This window comes from Toxotes jaculatrix, chromosome 12, assembly GCF_017976425.1.
Source record: "Toxotes jaculatrix isolate fToxJac2 chromosome 12, fToxJac2.pri, whole genome shotgun sequence".
Classification (NCBI taxonomy): Eukaryota; Metazoa; Chordata; class Actinopteri; family Toxotidae; genus Toxotes; species Toxotes jaculatrix.
In genome coordinates, this window is record NC_054405.1 from 13,794,582 (window position 1) to 13,818,634 (window position 24,053).

Below are 24,053 nucleotides of genomic sequence, written 5' to 3' on the forward strand. Positions count from 1 at the left end.
TTTTAAGTCACTTATTACTGTTACATCTGATGCATTGACACTGACCAAGGCCTGTGCTTAGGTCAGTGAAAACGATTTTTACTCTAAAACCTATTACATGACTTAGCATAGCAGTGTAAGGAGAAACTGATGCTTTCAGACAATGCTTCTGCCAAACGCTCTACTGAATTAATTTTGTTCAGTTCTGAGGGCAAAACTGCATGCATTTTAAGTTTTTTTTTTTTTTTTTTTTTTAATCAAACTGTATTCACATTTCGCAGCTGCCAAATCTTACATATCCTGAAAAAGTGTAACTCAGGCAGCAACTGTAAAAGCAGGGAAAACCTTTCTTCTATGAAACTGTGTATCCATGTATCAAGACAAATCACAAATAGACAAGGAGACCGAATCAGTTTTAGTTTATACAAATATTTATTCGTCCACAAGTCTCTTCAGCCATAGTTTAGATGATGCCAATCTGTGAAGGAAGAGACGCAAGTTATGCAATATTCATCTGCAGATTGAATACAACTGTATCTGCATTATCTGGCATCAGTGGTTCCTTTGAGTGCATCAAAGACATTCAGATCAAAGAAAAGTTTACATCACTTGCACAGGGCTGACAACTTCTGAAAGTAAATACAATATCATTATGTTCAGTTGATCTAGCCTTAAAAACTCAAAAAACCTATTTACCCTGTGGAATGACTGACAACTCACCTTATTTGCAACATCCAACGCATCATAATCAGGTGCGAGACGAACGTACGCCTTCTTCTCACCATCAGGCCTTAAGATCAGAATGAAACAGATGGGTAAGATGAAGCAGTGAAGGGACAGTGGTAAATAAAATTTATTCTACCAAATTTATATTTTCAATATGAGACTAAAGTGCTGTTCTGGAACTATTGAGACCATAATTTGAACCAAATCCCCAATCTCAAACTATACTGTTCAAATTGTAATTAAAACAGACATAAAATCTAGGTATATTAAGTCATGTAATCAAACTATGGAGAGCATTCATTCCTGAGTCCACTAAAACACACTACAAATGTAGCTGTAATTACGGTAATCCAACATAGCACTGATTGCTGTTCAGACATGCATCATGAATAATACATTAAACAGGCAGTGCACAAAATAATTCCATGAGTCCAGTATTTGAGTTTCCAACATGAAAATATGAAGCTGGCTTTCAGCTTAGCCTGGGTCAGGATCTCTACCTGATGAGTGTGTTGACTTTGGCGACGTCGATGTCGTACAGCTTCTTGACAGCGTGTTTGATCTGGTGTTTGTTTGCCTTGACGTCCACAATGAACACAAGTGTGTTGTTGTCTTCAATCTTCTTCATAGCGGACTCTGTTGTCAAGGGGAACTTGATGATGGCATAGTGATCCAACCTGTAGAAAAACATTTATAGTAAATCAAAAGGCCTCACTTTTCTATCCCACATCTCCACAAAACAGATCCTTAAAATCATCTAAGCAAATCTACCTAACATTTGTCAACTGCTTCATATTCTCTACTACACATGTAAAAAGTATTTCAACTGGGTGCATCAGTAATTTATAAAGCTGGAATCATGCTTTTTCATACTTTGATCGCTATTACCATCATATGCACCGTATTTAATCCACATCTCTTGGCAAAATGCAGTCATGATAACTCACTTGTTCCTACGAGGAGCACTCTTGCGAGGATACTTGGGCTGCCTGCGGAGACGGAGGGTTTTGGGGCGCCGGAAGGTGGGAGAAGTCCTAATTTTCTTCTTCCTCTGGCTGTGTACGCCTTTGAGCACAGCCTTTTTGGCCTTCAGAGCCTTTGACTTGGCCTCAGTCTTGGCAGGGACAGCTGAGGACACAGAAATACCACTTTAGACTGTTGATCAGCTGTTCTTACTCCTGCAGTTTCTAAGTTAATAATAAGCCACAAACCAGGGACCATCACACCTGTAATTAAGATATTTGACAGGTTGTACATAGGTTTACTGCCCTAAACTTGGACTGTATTTCAAGTTTACAACAGTTCCCTGTTTCCTTTCGCAAAGTATCATCAAGAAAAATTACATTTATGTTGACATCTGTCTGATGAGTGGTGTAGCAGTACAGTAATGAAGCACACACACCAATTGCCATACACATGGTGACAGTCACAACTCACTTCTTCTAAAATATTTCCTTATTGTGGCATAAGGATATAGATGACTGATAAATACACTGACTTAGTGATGACATCTGCCATTGCTCGAAGTGCATTCAGCCATTTCAACCCTCCGCAAGAGTTTGAAAGCACCAAACGCAGCCCTGAACTTAGCACGGCTAAAACTACACTTACATTTCTTACTGAGACACACCACTAGCACCAAATCGGCCGTACGAACATCAGGATTATACGTAACACACCCAGCGTTAAAAATTAACAAAATGTTCAAATTGTAGACACTGTATTTAGTTTTCTGGTACTAAAAGAAAAACTGAGGCGTTCACGTGTGAGTGATCCGTTTCAAACACCGCTGCGATGCAGCGAGTGCTAACATTACCACAAAAACGGCTAATACGCTAACCTAATACGATAAGTACGGCTAATAACGAAGACGTATCATTATTATCTGGTTAAGACGAGTCCGCAACAGACTGTGTAGGTAGAAATCAAGACAGAAATGCAACTACAAATGGGCAGCGTTTTAGTCAGCGTTATGAATGCTAACATGCTAATATTAGCTTAACATCACGTTCCAGCATACATGCCGGAGACACAGTACGCGTTATCTTCGTATTTAAACTACTGACGGCAATACGCTGAGATTATTTAAACTGATGTAACGTAACCCCCACATTTCGGCCACGTATACTAAGCCTTAGACGGGTTATTAGTGGTTTTTTTTGCAGTTTATTAATTCAAAATGATTAGATTGACAAACCTTCCTTCTTCACCTTCGGTGCCATGTTGAGAAAGGAAGACTGAACGGGGTTTCCTGCAGTATAATGCATGGGCGAGATCTCATGGCAAATGTATCGCGATAGCTAAGAAAGCCAAACTGCTGCTGGGAATCTAAAGACGGTAAATAATATTTTAATGCTTGAATCCAGATGAGACACAATCTATTCAAGCTATATTTTCTTTCAATCTTATTTTCTAGAAACATTTTTAAACTATTAATTTATGTATCTATCAAGTTTAGAGTGACGATCCTTTGTTTTTAGTGTTGTGGTTACCCTTTTCTATACAGGATGAATTTTTGTTTGTTTTGAAGGCAAGACACTTCCTCTGAACTACAGGTTTTATTATTATTATCATTTTATAAATGTTTTTTATTCTACTTAATCTTTTTGGTTGGAAATTGTACATAACATTCAAAGGACCGGACTGACTCTGACCTAGCTCTGAACAAGCTCTGAACACCTTTCCAAGGACTATTGGAAAAAAGTGGGTCATAATGGCTTACATTTGTTAGGTATGGTACTGTATATGCAAATGATATCTAGGTTTTGGTTGGTTTTTTTTGTTAGTCTGTTTCAGCAAAAACAGCTTGCAAACTGTCTTCCTCCCATTTAACTTTCAGTCACTTCAGACTGAGACTTATTTTCTTTCACTTTTAAATAGTAAATCACCTTGAGCCTTAAGGATTATATGGTCAGACTGTAATAAGTAACATTACTTAATTGGGTGTCACTCATTAGTTCAACATAATCATTCACCACTCAATCACTCATTCCAGCCTCCATTTTTATTGATGAATGTTTATTAAAATATGTTCTGTAAGTGTCTGAAGTTGCAGATGAGCAAATATAACAGAAATGGAGACAAAATAACACAACATATAAAAGTTTATTTTATACTCTGATAATACAAAGCACAAATGTGAAAATTAGCAGTAAACCAAGATGTAGAAAAAATAAAATCCACATCCATTTTCATCATCAGTCTGCTTGTTCTGCTCTCCTCTATTCCTCTTGTGGCTTATTTTTCTTCCCCTTTTTCCTGGTGAAGAGAATAAAACATTTTTGAATTCTTTCTAGCCATTTTTGACCAACATCCTCAACAAGTGCCACACATTCTGATATTCTGATACTGGAATTTATTCCAGTATAGTAGTGCCCTCCCCCACCTTCCTTACTTTTTTAACTTGGCTCCAGAGGAACCTGATCCCATCTTCAGTGATGCCTTCTTGTGTTTTTCTGTTCCCTCTTCTTTCTGTGTTTTAGTTTTTTTCTTCAGTCCCTGTCCTTTTGTCTTCTTTTCTCCTTTCTGCTCTCCACTCGATGCTTGCTCCTGTCCTTTCTGTCCTTGTGTTTTGCCTTTTTTCTTCATTAAGAAGCGAGGGGTTGTGCAAATGGTGCTTCTCTTGGGAGGTTTCTTCACAAGCCTGCGCTTTACTTTGCTAAACACAAACAAATACAGATGGACTATTAGAATCACATTACCAAAGCATAAACTGATCAATTGAGCAACAAATAAAAGCAAAAAAAAGTAAATATTTTGTGAATTGTGGAATATCATCATCATGCATCTCCTTTACCTGTGTATCTTCTTGAAGCCAATCATGTAGTCAGGCACAGGACAGCCAGCTTGTTTTATGACATTAGCAATGCTTTTAAAAAAAGATGAAGAGAGAAATATATTCAGAGAAAAGGTGTAAATTGTACAACATCTGACAGGAAAAAAAACAAGCGTGGAATCTGTACTGACTCCAGCTGCATTTTTTGGCACAAACACAGACGGGGAGTGGGCGTGTAACCCCCAACAGCAGAGAGACAGGAAACAAGCTGGTGTCCCCAGTGTGAACACCAGAGACAAGTAAGTAAATGCTGCAGCTGTATTTCTGTAACAAGTGTTCCTGATGAAGCCTGTATAAGGTGGCAGTGAATACTGTCTGGATTTTGTCTCTTTTGTTCTCTCTGAACTTGAAATACTCATGTGCCTGGACTATCCCACTTTTTCCTTTGTATGATGTTTGTCGCAGACCTGTGCCCTACTGGGGTTGGATGGTAACCATCATTCATCGTCTTAGCCTTCAGACACCTGGCAGACTACTTTTCCAGGGTCAGGCACACAAACGCAAGCCTTACATGTTTATCTTTCAAGGGAAATCACTTTGCACTTAAGTTCCATGTATTGCAACCATGTACCTGCGCAGCAGTGGTTTGTCATTTTCTGTGAAGAAGGTGATGGCCTTGCCCTGATGTCCAGCTCTGCCAGTACGACCTGAGGAACAGCAAACAGAAAAGATACAGATAAAACGAGGGAACGGATGAGCAGACAGGGGGAAAAAGAAATACATTAAAGGACACACCACAAGATTAAAGAAAAAAAAGCACATCTTCAGGTTTGTCCATTGTCTCATTGGTTAATCATCTCAGCCTAATGCACAATGATCATATTTAACTAACCAATTCGGTGGATGTACTCCACAGCGCTGGTGGGGAAGTCGTAGTTCAGCACGAGGTTGACTCCTTTGAAGTCGATTCCTCTGGCGAGCAGAGCCGTGCAGATCAACACCCAAATCTTACCAGAGCGAAAACTGTTCACTACGTTGTCCCTCTGAAACAGATGAGCCACACACGAGGTGGATAAACACCCAACTGCATTTTAGTGACACAAAGACACCCAGTCCTACAGTGTTATTAACTGTGTGTGTGTGTGTGTGTGTACCTGCTGTTGTGTGCGATCTGCGTGGATCACGTCTACATTGATGCCTTCATACACCAGCTCATGGAAAAGCTCCCGTGCTCGCTCTATAGACTGAACAAACACCAGCATGGGAGGCAGAAAACCCTGAAATAAAACAGGCAGAACAGCCTTTCATTTAATCTTAGGTCTTAAAGAAACAGACTTGTTCATTCATGTGCTTTTTAACGTTTAGCGTTTTTACCCTTGGTTTGAAACAGAATAACTGTTTATTATCATTTCAGAATCTAATGTATAAATTAACCCTTTGTCATTTTTTAATACGTGTTCAGTCAGAAAAAGGGGTCAAACTCATGACTGTGGGATAATGTAGGCCACACAAAATAAATTCTTAACAAGCTTGGAAAGTAACCTCCTTGATGTGTCCGTACCTTTTTAATGACATCCCTCATGGCCACCAGTTTTCCATTCTCTGTACCGACAAACAGCAGCTCCTGCTCCACCGTCTCAACAGCTGTGTTTCTGATGGTAAATTGATTTTTCTAATGTAAGAAGAAGCCCATATAAATCCATCAAAGTAAGGCGTTACAGGTAGATTATTACCTGTGTCCGATGTTGACCGACACTAAGTTGTCCAGGTTCAGACGGCACCACTGCTCTACATCCTGCGTGCAGGTGGCGCTGAAGAAAGCTCTGCGCACCTTTGGACCAGAGCAGGCCATAAACACTGTGGCCAGCTGCTCCCTGAAACCCGTCTTACCATCTTCAAACAGCTTGTCGGACTCATCAACAACCAGCCACTCCACACTGTACACCAACAGGACAACAATCAATATCAGATTTTTTCCCCACCATTATAAGGCAACTGACAGTGAAGATAGAAACAAGAAGCAATCAAAAGATAAGCAAAAAAAAGTCAGAGTAGGAGATCAAATGTTACCTGCTGAGGTCAATGGCTGGAGGATCCTGATTGAGAAGGAAGATGAGTCTGTTTGGAGTACTAACGAGTATATCTGCGCACAGAAACATAGGGTGTAAACCAGGAGTCTTCAATGTTTTTCAGGCCAAGGACCCTGAAACTGATGGAGACATGGAGCAGGGACCCCCTAACCCCCTATATTTTATAAAATTGTGTTTTATATTAAACTGAGCCTAGTGACATGTATAAACATATCTTGTTATTTTGCATTCAGTACTAAGTTATTCAAACAATATATTGGTTCATATATTAATGTTTTTTTTTTTTTTTACCTGTATGCTTTGTATAAAAAAAAATAAAAAAAAACTATATTGTGTTGCCGTTATGAAATCAGTGAACTGCTACAGAGAACACGAAATTTTATTTCTGCATGTAACAAAAAAATTTTGAACTCCGAAAAAAGACGCTTGGTTAATGCTTAGTTTCAAATAAAATACTGAATGTCTATTTGAGTCCTCCTCGAATTTATGAAATAAAAATCCAAAATTAAATTATCCACCTGCAGCGAACCAAATCACATGTACTGGAGCATGTAGTCAGCGGTCAACCAGAAAATGTTGCCACCGCGTGTCGCACAGCGGCGTTTGTGACGTATATTAAAAAATTAAAAACGTTTTATTTTAATGTTACAAGATCACCGTAATCCTCAAATTTAGAATTACATTTAAAAACTAACGAACTAAAATGCATTTAAATTAAATACTCATTATTTATTTTCCAAAGTCACAGGGAGTCAAATCAAAGGCGCTGGATCTGACCGGTCGATGACGTCACGAATGATCAAGGGTGCTAACGCAACAAAGCACGGCACGATGACGTTATACTGGAGCTGATAAATTCAGCGGTGCAGTCTGGACAGAGCCAGAAGAACACCGCCTACAACACTGAAGACCCACTGAAGACCAAAGAGCAGGACACCGCAGACCCACCGAAGACCATAGAGGAGCAGACCCCAGAACAAAAGAGGAGCAGCAGGACACTGCCAGCAAGACGACCAAAGAGGAGCAGCAGGACACTGCCAGCAGGACACTGCCCACAACACGACCAAAGAGGAGCAGCAGGACACTGCCCACAACACAGAGGACACCACCAGCAGGAAACCGCAGACCCCAGGAAAAAAGAGGAGGAGCAGGCGGAGTAAAATAAGTATTTGTATTTTATTTATGACATATCTGACATGTATGTTTTTAGACTACTTTTTCCAGAAAAATAGGCTCATGAGAAACAGGACACCAGGACACCGAGCAGCAGGACACCGCCTACAACACCAAAGACCCAAGGACCAAAGAGGACCAGGACACCGCCTGCACCCCAGGAGTCTTCAGGGTCTTAAATGCCGCTGCCCCCCAGTGAGCACAAAAGAGGACCAGGACACCACCTACACCCCAGGGGTCTTCAGGGTCTTCAACGCCGCTGCCCCCCAGCGAGCACTAAAGAGCACCAGGACACCGCCTACACCCCAGGGGTCTTCAAGGTCTTCAACACCGCTGCCCCCCAGACAGCAGCTGGACACCGCCTACAACACCTAGTCCTCTTTGGTCCAGATGATCCTGGGGTCCTTGGTGTTGAAGGCGGCGTCCTGGTCCTCCCGCCGGCCCTCTTTGGTCCCGCCTACTGAAGACCCCCTGGGGTCCTGGGGTCAGCGAGCAGCAGGACACCACCAGCAGGACACTGTCCATAACATGACAAAAGAGGAGAAGCAGGACTGCCAGCAGGACACCACCCACAACATAACCAAAGAGGAGCAGCAGGACACCACCCACAACACGACCAAAGAGGAGCAACAGAACACCGCCAGCAGGAAACCGCAGACCCCAGGAAAAAAGAGGAGCTGCAGGCACAGTAAAATAAGTATTTGTATTTTATTTATGACATATCTGACATTTATGTTTTTCAGACTACTTTTTCCAGAAAAATAGGCTCATGAGAAACAGGACACCAGGACAGCGAGCAGCAGGACACCGCCTACAACACCAAAGACCCAAGGACCAAAGAGGACCAGGACACCGCCTACACCCCAGGGGTCTTCAGGGTCTTCAACGCCGCTGTCCCCCAGCGAGCACCAAAGAGGACCAGGACACCGCCTACAACCCAGGGGTCTTTGGGGTCTTCGAAGCCGCTGCCCCCCAGCGAGCAGCAGGACACTGCCTACAACACCTGGTCCTCTTTGGTCCAGATGATCCTGGGTTCTTCAGTGTTGGAGGCGGTGTCCTGGTCCTTGGAGGCAGTGTCCTGGTCCTTGTAGGCGGCGTCCTGGTCCTCCCGCCGGCCCTCTTTGGTCCTGCCTACCGAAGACCCCCTGGGGTCCTGGGGTCAGCGAGCAGCAGGACACCGCCAGCAGGACACCACCCATAACATGACAAAAGAGGAGAAGCAGGACACCGCCAGCAGGACACCACCTACAACATAACCAAAGAGGAGCAGCAGGACACCACCTACAACATAACCAAAGAGGAGCAGCAGGACACCACCCACAACATGACCAAAGAGGAGCAGCAGGACACCTCCAGCAGGAAACCACAGACCCCAGGAAAAGAGGAGCAGCAGGCGGAGTAAAATAAGTATTTGTATTTGATTTATGACATATCTGACATTTATGTTTTTCAGACTACTTTTTCCAGAAAAATAGGCTCATGAGAAACAGGACACCAGGACAGCGAGCAGCAGGACACCGCCTACAACACCAAAGACCCAAGGACCAAAGAGGACCAGGACACCGCCTACACCCCAGGGGTCTTCAGGGTCTTCAACGCCGCTGTCCCCCAGCGAGCACCAAAGAGGACCAGGACACCGCCTACAACCCAGGGGTCTTTGGGGTCTTCGAAGCCGCTGCCCCCCAGCGAGCAGCAGGACACTGCCTACAACACCTGGTCCTCTTTGGTCCAGATGATCCTGGGTTCTTCAGTATTGGAGGCGGTGTCCTGGTCCTTGGAGGCAGTGTCCTGGTCCTTGTAGGCGGCGTCCTGGTCCTCCCGCCGGCCCTCTTTGGTCCTGCCTACCGAAGACCCCCTGGGGTCCTGGGGTCAGCGAGCAGCAGGACACCACCCATAACATGACAAAAGAGGAGAAGCAGGACACCGCCAGCAGGACACCACCTACAACATAACCAAAGAGGAGCAGCAGGACACCACCTACAACATAACCAAAGAGGAGCAGCAGGACACCACCCACAACATGACCAAAGAGGAGCAGCAGGACACCTCCAGCAGGAAACCACAGACCCCAGGAAAAGAGGAGCAGCAGGCACAGTAAAATAAGTATTTGTATTTGATTTATGACATATCTGACATTTATGTTTTTTAGACTACTTTTTCCAGAAAAATAGACTAATGAGAAACAAGACACTGCCTACAACACCAAAGGCCCCAGAACCAGCAAGCAGCAGAACACCGCCAACAACATCAAAGACCCAAGGACCAAAGAGGGCCAGGACACCGCCTACACCCCAGGAGTCTTCAGGGTCTTCAACGCCGCTGTCCCCCCAGCGAGCACCAAAGAGGACCAGGACACCACCTACACCCCAGGGGTCTTCAGGGTCTTCAACGCCGCTGCCCCCCAGCGAGCACCAAAGAGGACCAGGACACCGCCTACAACCCAGGGGTCTTCGGGGTCTTCGGGGTCTTCAAAGTCGCTGCCCCCCAGCGAGCAGCAGGACACCGCCTACAACACTTGGTCCTCTTTGGTCCAGATGATCCTGGGTTCTTCAGTGTTGGAGGCGGTGACCTGGTCCTTGGAGGCGGTGACCTGGTCCTTGTAGGCGGTGTCCTGGTTCTTGTAGGCGGCGTCCTGGCCCTCCCGCCGGCCCTCTTAGGTCCCGCCTACCGAAGACCCCCTGGGGTCCTGGGGTCAGCGAGCAGCAGGACACCACCAGCAGGACACCGCCCACAACATGACAAAAGAGGAGCAGCAGGCGGACTAAAATAAATATTTGTATTTGTATTTTATTTATGACATATCTGACATCTATGTTTTTTAGACTACTTTTTCCAGAAAAATAGGCTCATGAGAAACAGGACACTGCCTACAACACCAAAGGCCCCAGGACCAGCGAGCAGCAGGACACCGCCTACAACACCAAAAACCCAAGGACCAAAGAGAACTAGGACACCGCCCACACCCCCGGAGTCTTCAGGTTCTTCAACGCCGCTGTCCCCCAGCGAGCACCAAAGAGGACCAGGACACCGCCTACAACCCAGGGGTCTACGGGGTCTTCAAAGCCGCTGCCCCCCCAGCGAGCAGCAGGACACCGCCTACAACACTTGGTCCTCTTTGGTCCAGATGATCCTGGGTTCTTCAGTGTTGGAGGCGGTGACCTGGTCCTTGGAGGCGGTGACCTGGTCCTTGTAGGCGGTGTCCTGGTCCTTGTAGGCGGCGTCCTGGCCCTCCCGCCGGCCCTCTTAGGTCCCGCTTACCGAAGACCCCGTGGGGTCCTGGGGTCAGCGAGCAGCAGGACACCACCAACAGGACACCGCCCACAACATGACAAAAGAGGAGCAGCAGGCGGACTAAAATAAATATTTGTATTTGTATTTGTATTTTATTTATGACATATCTGACATCTATGTTTTTTAGACTACTTTTTCCAGAAAAATAGGCTCATGAGAAACAGGACACTGCCTACAACACCAAAGTCCCCAGGACCAGCGAGCAGCAGGACACCGCCTACAACACCAAAAACCCAAGGACCAAAGAGAACTAGGACACCGCCTACACCCCCGGAGTGTTCAGGTTCTTCAACGCCGCTGTCCCCCAGCGAGCACCAAAGAGGACCAGGACACCGCCTACACCCCAGGGGTCTTCAGGGTCTTCAACGCCGCTGCCCCCCAGCGAGCACCAAGGAGCACCAGGACACCGCCTACACCCCAGGGGTCTTCAGGGTCTTCTACACCACTGACCCCCAGCGAGCACCAAAGAGGACCAGGACACCACCTACACCCCAGGGGTCTTCAGGGTCTTTAACGCCGCTGCCCCCCAGCGAGCACCAAAGAGGACCAGGACACCGCCTACACCCCAGGGGTCTTCGGGGTCTTCAACACCGCTGCCCCCCAGGGGTCTTCAGGGTCTTCAACGCCGCCTACACCCCAGGGGTCTTCAGGGTCTTCTACACCACTGACCCCCAGCGAGCACCAAAGAGGACCAGGACACCACCTACACCCTAGGGGTCTTCAGGGTCTTTAACGCCGCTGCCCCCCAGCGAGCACCAAAGAGGACCAGGACACCACCTACACCCCAGGGGTCTTCAGGGTCTTTAACGCCGCTGCCCCCCAGCGAGCACCAAAGAGGACCAGGACACCACCTACACCCCAGGGGTCTTCAGGGTCTTCAACGCCGCTGCCCGCCAGCGAGCACCAAAGAGGACCAGGACACCGCCTACACCCCAGGGGTCTTTGGGGTCTTCAATGCGGCTGCCCCCCAGCGAGCACCAAAGAGGACCAGGACACCGGCTAAACCCCAGGGGTCTTCAGGGTCTTCAACACCGCTGCCCCCCAACGAGCAGCAGGAGACCACCCACAACACGACCAAAGAGGAGCAGCAGGACACCGCCAGCAGGAAACCGCAGACCCCAGGACCAAAGAGGAGCAGCAGGCGCAGTAACATAAGTATTTGTATTTGTAATTTCTTTATGACATATCTGACATTTATGCTTTTTGACTGCTTTTTCCAGAAAAAAAGGCTCATGGGAAACAGGACACCGCCTAAAACACCAAAGACCCACGGACCGCCTACACCCCAGGAGTCTTCAGGTTCTTCAACGCCGCTGCCCCCCCAGCGAGCACCAAAGAGGACCAGGACAACGCCTACACCCCAGGGGTCTTCGAGGTCTTTAACGCTGCTGCCCCCCAGCGAGCAGCAGGACACCACCTACAACACCAAAGACCCCAGGACCAAAGAGGACCAGGACACCGCCTACACCCCAAGGGTCTTCGGGGTCTTCAACGCCACTGCCCCCCAGCGAGCAGCAGGACACCACCTACAACACCTGGCCCTCTTCGGTCCAGATAATCCTGGGGTCTTCGGTGTTGTAGGCAGTGTCCTGGTCCTTATAGGCGGCGTCCTGGTCCTCTCGCCAGCCCTATCTATATTTTATATATAGATGATCCTTATATTTTATAAAATTGATTTATATTAAACTGAACTTAGAATAAACATACCTTGCTATTGTGCATTCAGTACTAAGCTATTCAAACAATACACAGGTTCATATATTAATGTTTTTACTTTAAACGTGCAGTGAATAGGGTGGCCGTGTCACTGCCATTTATAAACATAGGTAACAGTAAAATAATATTGTAGCGTGCGTCCTTGTGTCTGGGATCTTAGTTAGCTGCGGGACTGAATAGACTCTAGGCCAATTGAATTGTGCCAAATGATTGGCACAGCAGCAAAAGGGGCGGGTCCTCCTCTTAGTGTGCAGGAGGCTTGGAGGGACAGGTCTAGTCTCGTGCAGTGAGTGAACTGGTACCCAGCTTGAGAGAGCTCCTGTGTGTCGCTAAATGTGTACATTTCTGACTGAAAGATAACATCTGCCTTATTCGTTCATATGTTAAATTCATGTTAACATGTTTTTAAAGACATTTAAATTAGTAGGAAAAAATGTGGGCAAAAAAATAGATTAAAAAAACTGTCTAATCAACCAAAAATTTCATGACCCCCCTGCAGTACCTCCGCGGACCCACTAGAGGTCACGGACCCCCTGTTGAAGACCTCTGGTGTAAACAAACAGAAAGGACAATCAGATTTACCGCTGCTGCAAACACATTTTCTGTTTCTTACCATATTTTTTGTTTGACTGTGGTCCATATTTCTTGGCTGCCACGGAAGCTTTGTCTATGATGTGAACTCTAAATCCAACTCCCTCTGACAGACGCAGCAGCTCTCTGTAGGTCTACACACAACAGAAAACAGGAGTTAAAATGCAAGCAAACGAATATGCTTCATATCATGATATGAAAAAGTGGACTGGGTCAAATGACTATATATAATGTGAAAGCTCTTAGCAATGAACCCGCAGAGATTTAGCAACTCAACTCAGCACCTCCCCTCAACTCTACAGAGCATTTTGGCATCTTTCAGCTCATTGTTTTTTCTTTTCTGCAGCTTTACTGTTTAGCTTCACTGTCAGGGCTCTTGTCAACCTCATTTCCAACCACAGGAGGCTGCAGTTTTCAGAAAAAAATAAAAGCTTTGATAAACCCACTGTAAACTATCTGCCCAGCATGGAACAGCAGACAGACACAGTTAGCAACTAACTGGTGAACATATTTCATTCAGTAGTCTGTGACAATCAAAACAGAGCTAGAAGGAGGGTTAATTTTATGTTCATAAGTTGAACGGAAAAAAAACTCCAAGTCAAAAGTGAAAACATCCAACGATACAACAAACAAGTAATGTCAATATATAGCCAAGCCCCAAATTTTACTAACACAATAATCTCACCTCATCTTGCAATAGAAAACGTCCATTATAACAAACAGCACTATGTATGTGTGTGTGTGTGTGTGTGTACCTGACTGGCCAGTTCTCTGGTCGGGGATATAATCACAGCTCTGAAGCCCAGGTTGGCCGGCTGCTGCAGGTGGGCAAGCAGTGGGAGACAGAAAGCCAAAGTCTTTCCTGATCCTGTGGGAGCGCAGGCCAGGAGCTCCCGACCCTGACCGAGAAACCAGTCACACAGAAATCCTTACAAACCTACCGTCTCTATACCTTTTTACAAACCACCCAATATGTGTCTTTGTACTCACATGCATCATAAGTGGTATTGCCTGCATCTGTATTGGCGTCGGCGAGTTCAGCCCTGCATCTTTGAGGTTCTGAAAGACCCGTGGATTGAGACGATACTCGGACTGCAGCTCCTCAAATGTGCACACAGGGTCAGGTATGTCACAGCCGTGCACGTTTATACGGTGTTGAGAGCGAATACGATTCACCTAAAATCAATTAAAAAGGGACAGAGGGGATAGAGGATTAGGGACCTTAGTGAATATTTCAGTGGCAGACATAATTTGTACATTTGCCCTAATCAAATAAAATCAAATGTTTTCTTGTGTTGTGAGTTTTGTCTCTGTGAGGACCTTTTCTTGATGAAGATGCTTAAGCCTCTTCAGAGAGTTTTTCTCTTTCCCATCACTTGGCAGGTTTTGGATCGTTCTGTCCAGTGAGGACGTCCAGGTGATGCCATTTCCCTCAGTGTCTTTCCGTGGTCCCCCACCAGCTTCAGACATACAGAAGCACGCAGTAGTGAGTCACAAAATTCATGGATACATTTTTTAAAAAAAGGTGAAAAATCCACATTGCCAGCAACAAACAGCCACATCCTTTACCTTCCAGCTCCACCTGGTTTCTTTTCATCTTTTTCTTTTTCTTCTTTGTTCTCACATCTTTCTCTTCATCCTTTCGCTTCCTTTTGCCTGCTGCACCAGAATCCTCACTTTCACCTCCTTCCCCATTTTCCTCTCCTCCTCTGTCATCGTCCTCCAGTCCTGTGGTCCTGCTCTGGGCTCCACTGACTGATCCTGTGCCAAAGTAATCGATCGCAGAGAGAGGATCCGAGGACGCTTCCCCTCCGTGAGATCTAACAACCTACAAAATGAGGCAGGAGTAGATTGTATGTTTATATTCAAGATTGTGTTCAAACACTTATCAAATAAACTGCGACACTGAAGCACTAAACATCGCTAAACATTTTCAAACTATCCCAGAAAAAAACACTGAAGCACACTTTCACGCTAGTACAAATCGGGGTTAGTCGAAATAAATTACACAGTGGTTCGTGGTGCTGTCACTAAACGCTACTTTCGTCCAGCACATCCTGAGCTATATGTTTTACGTTTACCTTAAACCGAGCAGCGTCTTCACCAAACCTCTTCAGGTCAAATTTAGCCCCAGCTCCTAGTTTCCGAAACAACTCAAAGGCGTCCATTCTTTCAGCAGCGTGGTCTGCCCTGATCCAGGCATCACTAATCAACCCGGATCATCTACCGCTGAACTCTGGTGCCCACTACTGGTTGTGAGTGTCAAAGTAGTTCTTGACTTTGCTGTAACAACGTCCTATTTGTAGATTTAACCACACCCAGTATTACAAACCATTTTAGTTTCTTCTACTCTGAAAAATACATTTTAAAAATGGCTTTTAAAAAATTAGGTGAGAAAAAGCACAGGAAGTACTAGAATACGACTGTAATTAACGTAAGGGAGATAATGCACACAGGCAACAAGTTTAGTAATCCAACCTTGTACTGAAGTTCATGTTTTCAGTCACTGGAGGTTACTTGAATTCTGATTTTTTTTTTTTTTTTTTTTTTTTTTTTTTACACTTCAGTGAAATAAGTTGAACCTGAGGTTTCAATAAAACATGTATGCATATAAAACAGAATTACATTAAAGCTCATAAACTATAATGCCCAAGTGAGTCTTGAGCCTCATTACACCTAAAATATCGAGGTGATACTTACAGACTTCGAAAGTAGACATTTTACTGTTGATTTTCTTTCTTTTTTTTAAATTAAGCAACAATGACTCCAAAGTATTTCTGTTTATATGAGACCTATCTCATTTTGTGAATTTTGTGTCAGGAAGAAGATAGAGACCTGAATGGATTTTGCAGAGCTAACGAAAGATTTCTCGGACATCAACACCTACTGTGTCTAGACTCTTATGTTGAGTAACTCTGAAGCCACACTGTGGGAGATCATTGAAATTATTTATTGTTTTGAACATCTCATTTTGACTGCACAGATGTCCAGTCTGTCAGTCCAGCCTGCGTCATTATAACTGTGTTCACATAGACAATGTAGTGTACATCATAACATGAATAATGGCTGGGCATTACTAAATCAGTAAAATGATATTAAGAATATTTGTCCATCATTGATTTGGCAAATTATAGTAAAATCATAAGTAAAACAATCAAACCGATGATCAGTGTTCCAAATCAGTCAAAACTCTCCACACGTGGGACTTCAATGAATTATTTTGCTAACATTAATTAACTTGGACAACTAAATTTTGTTAAATAACATGGCATGTTCATATCATCGCAGTATGATTCCACGAGAAGTCAAAAAAAAGTGCAATTAGGTAAATAAAAGGATATAAAAAGCCTCTGCGAACTGCACTAAGAAAAAAAAACATAGTTCTTGCCTTGCGTTTTTCTGAACAGTCTTGTGGTTCTTTGTGATGTCCTAAGATCACACTATGACAAAGCTGATTACATAATATTTGCCTTCAGTCACTGCTTTGTCCCGACCTGAGAGACAAGCTTTTGTGATCACAGATCTCAGTTTTCTGAAACCCAGCGCTGCAGCTGGAGATGTGACTCTTTATGGCTCTTCACAGGTCTTTAGCAAATCCTCCAGAAACCTGACTATGACCTCCTTACCTCCCTCTTCCTCTCCCCCTTCAGTCTTCAACCCCTTCACTCTGATCAGAGTCTGCTGCAGACGTCCGACTCTCTGCTGAGGGTTGACGCTGTCCCCGCCTGCGTCTTTCTCTCCCTCCGCTCCCTCTCCTCCTGCTTCCTCCGCTCTGAGATATCTGATCAAATACTCTTTGATGCCCTTCCCCTCCTCGCCAGCCAGCGATGCCCCGAGGGCGGCCAAGTCTTGAGACTGGCTGAGGCTGAGCAGATGCAGGAGAGCTTGTGAGAGCGTGTGTCGCAGGCTGGCACTGTAGCGGTACTCCAAGAAGTCGTTTGTGTCTTCGCTGTTCTCAAGTGCTGTTGCCAGTGAACTCCACACGCAGCTGAACCGTATCGTGTCCCCATAGCAGCCACGATGGGCGGGAACTGCAAGGGCAGCAGCTGATTTGATCCGCACCTTGAAGTTCTTACAGGAAGTAACAACGTGGCAGAGGGCAGAGAACGCGTCGCGGGACCACAGGGCTGAATCTGAGAGGAAGAAAGAAACAGAAATGAACTGTTAGGTTTCACGTGTGAGAATCACTGATCAGTTTCTCCTGAGAGAAAACACAGGGGAATGCCCTGGGAATAGAGATTTACCGAGTGGCAGCGCAGGGTTTCTGAAAGCATTTCCCAAGGCATAACAGGCATTCCACCTGACCTTCATCGTGGCCTCTGATTGGACAGTTTTTACGAGAGCACGGACTGCGTCTTCCAGCGGGCGTTGGAAAGCAGACCGGGTCAGCTGACTCTGACGCAGGAAATGAAGCAGATTCCCGAGCGCTCGCACTGCATTAGACTTCACCTGGAAGGGTTTAGGAGGGGACGCAAGATGAGAAAGATGAGATCCAATCAAAAGGAAGATGAGAAAATAATGTCATCACTTGGCAGATAGTTGATTTCTTCATGAGAGCTTAACGCAAAAGAGCATTTTGCCTTTGATTTTTCATGGCTTTGAATTAATTAACATTCTTAAGCAGGGAAGATACTTTTCATTCATGCATTTACAGAGTTACAGTTTTCAGCTTTTGCTCTTGTGTATTAAAATGTCAATGCTCTCACCCTGTCTTTGTCGGCTGATGCTCGAGTAGCTGCCTGCAGCATCTTGAGCAGCAGCATGTCTGATAACTCTTCCTGGAAGTCCACACCTACACTCTCCCTAATATAGAGAAAAAAGAACAGGTTTTATATCTTGATTATGATGCTTGTTTTATCTAAATTAGAGTTTATTCTTAGAACCTATTGATCTATGCTTTATTTTATTCAACATCAGAATATGTTAATATACAGAAGCATGCAGTGTGTGCTCTGTACACTTTCTTACATATTGACAATGAGTGTGTCTGTGAGATTGCCAAGAGACCAGGCAGCCTTGGCACGGACATTTGGAGATCGATCGTCGAGGGCGGCGAGGATAGTGTTTGCTGTGTCGGCCACGAACATCACATCCTGAAAAGATATCACAACCTCAGAACAGAGCCTTTTGGGTCGGAAACATTTTTCCAGACCTAAATGAGATTTTAGTGGGTGCTCTCTGTGCTTGTCGCTGTCCCTACCTCTCTCAGACAGGGGAACAGTATGTAGACTCCCAAAGCCCTTACAGCTGCGGTCTTCACCAGGTAGTTTTCACTGTAGGTCAGCCCCAGCAGCACAGTGATGCACATCAGCTGGGTCTTGTCCTGAAAACAACGTTGCACATCACACACACACAGCTTCCATGAAGCTCGGTATTTGCTGTGTAAAAACAGACAAGAATTCAATCACTGTGACACTCACAGGCAGCTGCGCGAAGGCCTGTGGCAGGATGGAGGACAGTGTGTCGCAGGCACTCGTCTGCAGCATGGGATGCTGTTCGTTCTGCAGCGCTGCGTTCAGCGGACCACTCAAGACTTCTGACCAAAACTGCACCACCTATATCATTATATCATGCACATACACACACACAATGAAAACACAATAATATACCTTAAAATTTGGCATTTAGAATTTTCTAATCACACAACTGAAATATTGAGATTAACCAACACTTTTCAGGATCTGACTCTTTCAAAACGTGACATTAAAACAACACTCTTCTTCAGACAGTTTTGGTTAAATCTCTTTACCAAAACTAGGGCCTATTTTATAAACAGTGTATACTGACATATATTTGGATACAGAAGAGTATGGGCCCTAGTCAGCTCTGGTTCATTAGTTTCCTTCAACAATATCTGAATGAAAGAGGAAAGAATCGAACACAGTTAAAGTTAACAAACATCAATATGAAACGCGGGTTTCTTAACTAAATAAAACAGGTCTAACCTGATACAGTATAAAAACAGTTTGTACGTACGTGACTCATGGGGATCCTCGAGCTCTCAGGCACATTGCTCTCTGCTCTGTATTGCTGGATTATTCCTGTCCCCAGCTCCTCTAGTAACTAAACAAAAGTTGATGACATAGATATCACTGCCCAGATCTAGACCCTTCTGGGTTCTACTTATATAATTTAGAAATGTTTGTTAAGAGTTGTCATGGAATCACAGAATCCATTTTCAAACTTTACATACACCATCTCTGTTTTTGAAGCTTGAACATAGATGCAGAAAAAATAAACAAACCATGAGTAGTGTGAAAGTCACTTAAAAGAGTAAGAGGAATTAGAGGGTCTCACCTTTGCTCCGTGCAGTTGTATAGAGGGGTCCGTCTCCCCAAGGCAGCGTGCGCTCACCTGTCCAATCTCACACAGACATGCTTGGGTTAGAGAGAAGTAGCCACGTACCAGGTGGGACAGGACCTGAAACACAGTGATACAGGATAAACATTTTTTTAAAAATCACCTTCAGATGTGATTTTTGGGAATTTTGTTAGTTGTTTTCTGTCTCACAGAATCTATCTCACCTGTAAAGCTTCCAGTCGGACAGGGGAGGGCTCCAAAACCGCACCTCCTCCTGATCCTGCTCCCTCGCTGTCTGAATGGTCCTCTCTGGGCTGAGTCACCAGCGACACACACAGCTGCAGCAGCCACGGTGGCGAGCTGTCCTCTTCGCCCGGTGTGCGAAGAACATGGGGAGAGTGTGTGTGCAGGCTGCGCTGGGAAGGGGTGACTGGTGTGCGAGAGGGCGAGGACACTCCGTCTCTTTGTCTCCAGCTGAGAACTGAGTCCTGGGGCGTGAAGGAACCAGTGTTGCTGCTGCTGTCTGGCTGTCGAAGCAAGAGCTGCACCTCAGGGAGAGGAGCCTGAGTGGTCACCAGAGCCCCGTAAAGAGTCAGGACTGACACGCGTACATTCACGTCTGAAGACAGAGAACAACTGTTTTAATAGCAGCACAAACTCCTGACCTGTTAGTTGAGAGCACTGACAAAATACAGACCTCTGTGGCGCACATAGGGACGCATCTGCTTCCAGAGTGGGCTGAGCAGACCAGGTCTGAGACGGTGATAAGGAGCATTGGCCACCAGATAGGCCAGACACTAAGACACAGGAAAGAAGGAGACCTGTAACCTGTGGCTGTTATTAAAATTTATATTTCCACAACATTGCTGGACTAACGATGGGAAAAAAATCGTTAGAGCAGAATCAGAGATATTGTCTTTGTCGTTCCACACATTTTTTTTTGTCCTTTCCAAAACCTGGTGCCTACATTGCCCACAATGCAACTTGGCTGCCAACAATAAAATCAGAGCACTTCCCCTTTATCTTTCAATAGACAAAGGTAGTATCACACACGTTATCGTACCTTTATGACCTGCGTGAGTGTCTGTGGGGCGCTCTCAGCCAGCAGAGCCAGACTGAGAGCACGGTGCAGTTCTCGGACAGTAGTAGCCAGCGAGAAAGAGAAAGGGGTGTAAGATGTACGAGGGGACGCTGTATCTTCAGCCACAGCCAGGAACTGACGGGAGCCGTCCAGCATGGCCGACAATACCTGCAGCGCACACGCACGTACCTAAGAAAGAGAAAGAGAAAGAGGAGAGAAAGATGTTACAGTCGTACATGTTGAGGAGAACTAGGACATGAGTGAGGTTGTGTTGTACCTTTGGCGATGGGTCCTTCAGTATAATTGTGAGCAGAGTGAGAGGTGGTGGTCCCCCAATGGGAGAGTCAGGGATGAAGGAAGACCAGTAACCATACAGAGTCCGTTTTTCTACACCTTTCACCACAGCCAGCAAACAGTGCAGAGCTCCCTGGCGCACACGACTGTGGTAAAGTCTGAAACAGAAAAATAAGGCAGGATGGACCACCCAGAAAATTATTTCTCACACATTCATGCAAGAATGAAAAGCTTTTACAAGGCATAAAATTAATTATGTTCCTCAAAGTTAACATTCAAAATATCTTCAGCTTGTAGTAATGAAATGGATGCACAGCACAAAGCTTCAACTTTCATTGAAAAAAAAAAAATTACCATGCATGCATCAATGAGAAAGTAGTGATATGGATGAACATGAGCATGATCAGTCTCTCTCTACCTTAATTTGCTCTGTGCGTTGCCCTCTGCGTCTGAAAACTCTGAGTCCGAACTGTTTAGCTTCCAGGACGGGTAGAGAGACGTGGTAGAGGGTTTAGACAAGAAGTCTCCCTCACCTCTGCCTCCTTCTCTTCCCCCTCCTTTCTGAAATGCAGACACTGCCTCTCTATCATTTTCCTCTCCATCATCCGCTCTGCTCTCCTCAGTGCTCGTCTTCTTCCCCTTCCCTCTGGATTTCCTCTTTTTATTCTTAGGAGAGACACAGCTGATTTTAATACAGTCCTCACTATAACTCAAGAGATCAACAAAATTGAAGGTTTGCCTTACCCCTGAGGCTTTGCCTGGCACGGCGCCATCCTTTGGTGGTTCAGAGGGTTTTGGTGGTTCAGCAGGTTTTGGTGCAGAGGGACCCTCATATTGTGGAAGAGGTGCTGGGTAAAGCACCGCCGGCCACTCTGCATTCACACCTGGAGCTCCCTGGAACGTGAGCCTCTGCAGAACATGTGTACAAATTTCCAACTTACCACAACATTGACTGTCATGAAGTGTTTATTGCTGGAAAATGCTAAAAATGATAAAGCAATATAAAAATCTTAAAGTGTGCTACAGGTTTTGCACCTTAAGTGTGGCCAGTACAGAGCCAAGCTCCTCTCCTCCACCAAATTTCCACTTCCCACCCGAGAGACAACACTGGAGTCCCTTCAGTGCTGCCTGGATCACCTAGACAGAGGAGACAAGGGTAGGCATGGATCAGATATTATTGAATGCATTTCCGCCATTTAAACTTTTGTTAGAACACACAAAATGTCTTTACCATGCAGTAGAAGAGCTCGTCAGTGTTGGGAGGTTTGGGTGACTGCAGTGTTTTCAGGAAGACTCTGTAACATACACTTCTGTGTTGATCATCCAAAGGTGGCTGACCAGGGATCCTGGAGAGAAACAATGCAGCCAACAACAGAAACGATTACAACCAAGAATTTAAGTACCAAGAAGAAGGAGCATTTAGGCAGAGAGAAACACACTACCATACAAAAGCATGTTTGTGGATTGGAATGCAAAGTTTTAAAACACAAATCCACATGCATGCCAACAAAAATGTACAACAAGGTGACTGGCTAAATTTCTCGGGATGCTAAAGCCTACCTGAGACAGATGTTGGCCATACAGGTAAGAGCAACACGGCGTAGTTCCATATTTGCCTGAGATGGAGCACTATACTGCAGAAGCACTCCATCTTCACCCAGTAAGTCACTGAGGTGCTATGTATGAGAAAAATCTCAGTGTAAACATTCAATAATTATCCTTAATAACATTAGGCTTCCAGAACATTTGCACAGACAGTCCTACTTACCTGGTGGCACTGAGGTCCATTCCCATACACTATTGTGGAGAGCGCCAAGAGGACATCTGAATGTGTCCATGTGCTGCACGTTTTTAATGCACTAGCGGTATAGTTCACCAATACGTTCAATGTCTGCTCATCCATTATTACCTTAAAAGAAAAAAAAAATCAATGGAGTAGGAAAAACTTGCCAACTCATACTGAGTACACTGGTGGATGTGTAGGCTGAGCTCTGCTGTTTGTAAAGTGTAGTTCTTACCTTCAGCTGATTGAGAAGATGATGTATTAGCTGACAGAGTTTGATGACTAAATGTTCCTGACTCAGCGGCACAAGACAGCTGGCATGTTTCAGCAGAGAACACACATCCTGAAACGGAAATGGAAATGTTTTGTTTTGTCCGACCAACAGTCTAAAACCCAAAGACATTTCACTCTGCTGTTACAGATACAAGAATATCAGCAGACATACACATTCGAGAAGCTAGATGCCTGGGGAAAGCATAACATTATGTGCTGTGGGGCATAATTAAGTCTAACTGTGTTACTGTGCTTGATATGCTATGTTACTATGGCACCAAGCAAACCTCAACACAAGAATAATATCAGCGTCTATTTATTTGAATCTTCCAGTATCACAAATTAAAGTTAGACATCTCTACAAGACCAAAGAGAGTTTGTGTTACCTCTGGCCGGATGTTGATACTGGGGTAGAAGGTTTTGTTGTAGTTTTCAGAAAGGAGCTGGTCAAACAGCAGGTTGAGCTCCTCCCTGAGTTGGCCTGAGTCTGCTCGCAGGGCTCGGAGCTTAGCGGCGCAGCGGGAAAACTGTTTCTCAGCGTCCGACGGCGAGCCGAGCTGCCAGCCGTCCGCCCCCATGGGAGTGAACGGGGTCGACTCAGTAAGAACCGCCGAGGAGAAAAGAGGGGCTCCGGCACGGCCAAGAGCCGGTGCTGACAACCCGGAGTGGGCCGCCATGTTTTTAGCCTCGGAAGTATTTGAAATTTTTTCGGTGGTTCTTGCGTTAAATTCAAGTTTAACATCCAGATATCGGGCTCATTACTGCCCCCTGCAGTGTAATACCAATTATTACTCTGCCTAATTTTAAGTGAATGAGCAAACTTTAGCATTACATTTTACATTTGCTAAAATGTTAAAATACACCATCACAAGACGAGAGCCCTGCATTTAAAATTTAAGCATATTTCTTTACATTAAGTATCAAAAGATTAAAGAATTTTCAACATACTCATGTAATATTTATTTTGTACATATTTTCTTG

At 45.0% G+C, this 24,053-nt stretch overlaps 3 protein-coding genes, 1 long non-coding RNA gene and 1 other non-coding gene across 5 annotated transcripts; 1 reads left to right on the forward strand and 4 right to left on the reverse strand.

The window, feature by feature from the left end:
* Positions 1-212: 212 nt before the first annotated feature.
* rpl23a (ribosomal protein L23a) lies at positions 213-2,972 on the reverse strand. The gene is made up of 5 exons (XM_041052171.1): positions 2,903-2,972; positions 1,653-1,833; positions 1,206-1,382; positions 700-769; positions 213-457 (listed from the first exon to the last, which is right to left on the reverse strand). Exons 1-5 carry the CDS (start codon positions 2,970-2,972, stop codon positions 443-445), a joined length of 513 nt encoding a protein of 170 aa, XP_040908105.1. The 3' UTR covers positions 213-442.
* LOC121191328 lies at positions 1,535-1,606 on the reverse strand. Its single transcript, XR_005895094.1, has one exon. It is a non-coding gene; the product is annotated as a small nucleolar RNA Z17 (small nucleolar RNA).
* A 39-nt stretch (positions 2,973-3,011) lies between the features above and the next one.
* Positions 3,012-5,537, forward strand: LOC121191091. The gene is made up of 4 exons (XR_005895063.1): positions 3,012-3,042; positions 4,701-4,779; positions 4,946-5,308; positions 5,397-5,537. It is a non-coding gene; the product is annotated as an uncharacterized LOC121191091 (long non-coding RNA).
* ddx52 (DEAD (Asp-Glu-Ala-Asp) box polypeptide 52) lies at positions 3,792-15,536 on the reverse strand. The gene is made up of 15 exons (XM_041052165.1): positions 15,423-15,536; positions 14,911-15,169; positions 14,662-14,801; positions 14,332-14,517; positions 14,097-14,240; positions 13,364-13,475; positions 6,551-6,623; positions 6,214-6,417; positions 6,042-6,132; positions 5,635-5,757; positions 5,373-5,523; positions 5,112-5,187; positions 4,502-4,573; positions 4,100-4,363; positions 3,792-3,963 (listed from the first exon to the last, which is right to left on the reverse strand). Exons 1-15 carry the CDS (start codon positions 15,507-15,509, stop codon positions 3,927-3,929), a joined length of 2,019 nt encoding a protein of 672 aa, XP_040908099.1. The 5' UTR covers positions 15,510-15,536; the 3' UTR covers positions 3,792-3,926.
* Positions 15,537-16,280: 744 nt separating this feature from the next.
* On the reverse strand, positions 16,281-23,750 carry heatr6 (HEAT repeat containing 6). Its single transcript, XM_041052419.1, has 20 exons — positions 23,459-23,750; positions 23,035-23,142; positions 22,785-22,925; positions 22,577-22,692; positions 22,248-22,362; positions 22,052-22,153; positions 21,761-21,925; positions 21,435-21,682; positions 21,000-21,174; positions 20,705-20,911; positions 20,339-20,438; positions 19,866-20,260; positions 19,639-19,761; positions 19,318-19,404; positions 18,762-18,896; positions 18,542-18,664; positions 18,310-18,434; positions 18,048-18,144; positions 17,586-17,790; positions 16,281-17,474 (listed from the first exon to the last, which is right to left on the reverse strand). The coding sequence occupies exons 1-20, from the start codon at positions 23,747-23,749 to the stop codon at positions 16,909-16,911; spliced, it is 3,624 nt and encodes a 1,207-aa protein (XP_040908353.1). The 5' UTR covers position 23,750; the 3' UTR covers positions 16,281-16,908.
* Positions 23,751-24,053: the final 303 nt, after the last annotated feature.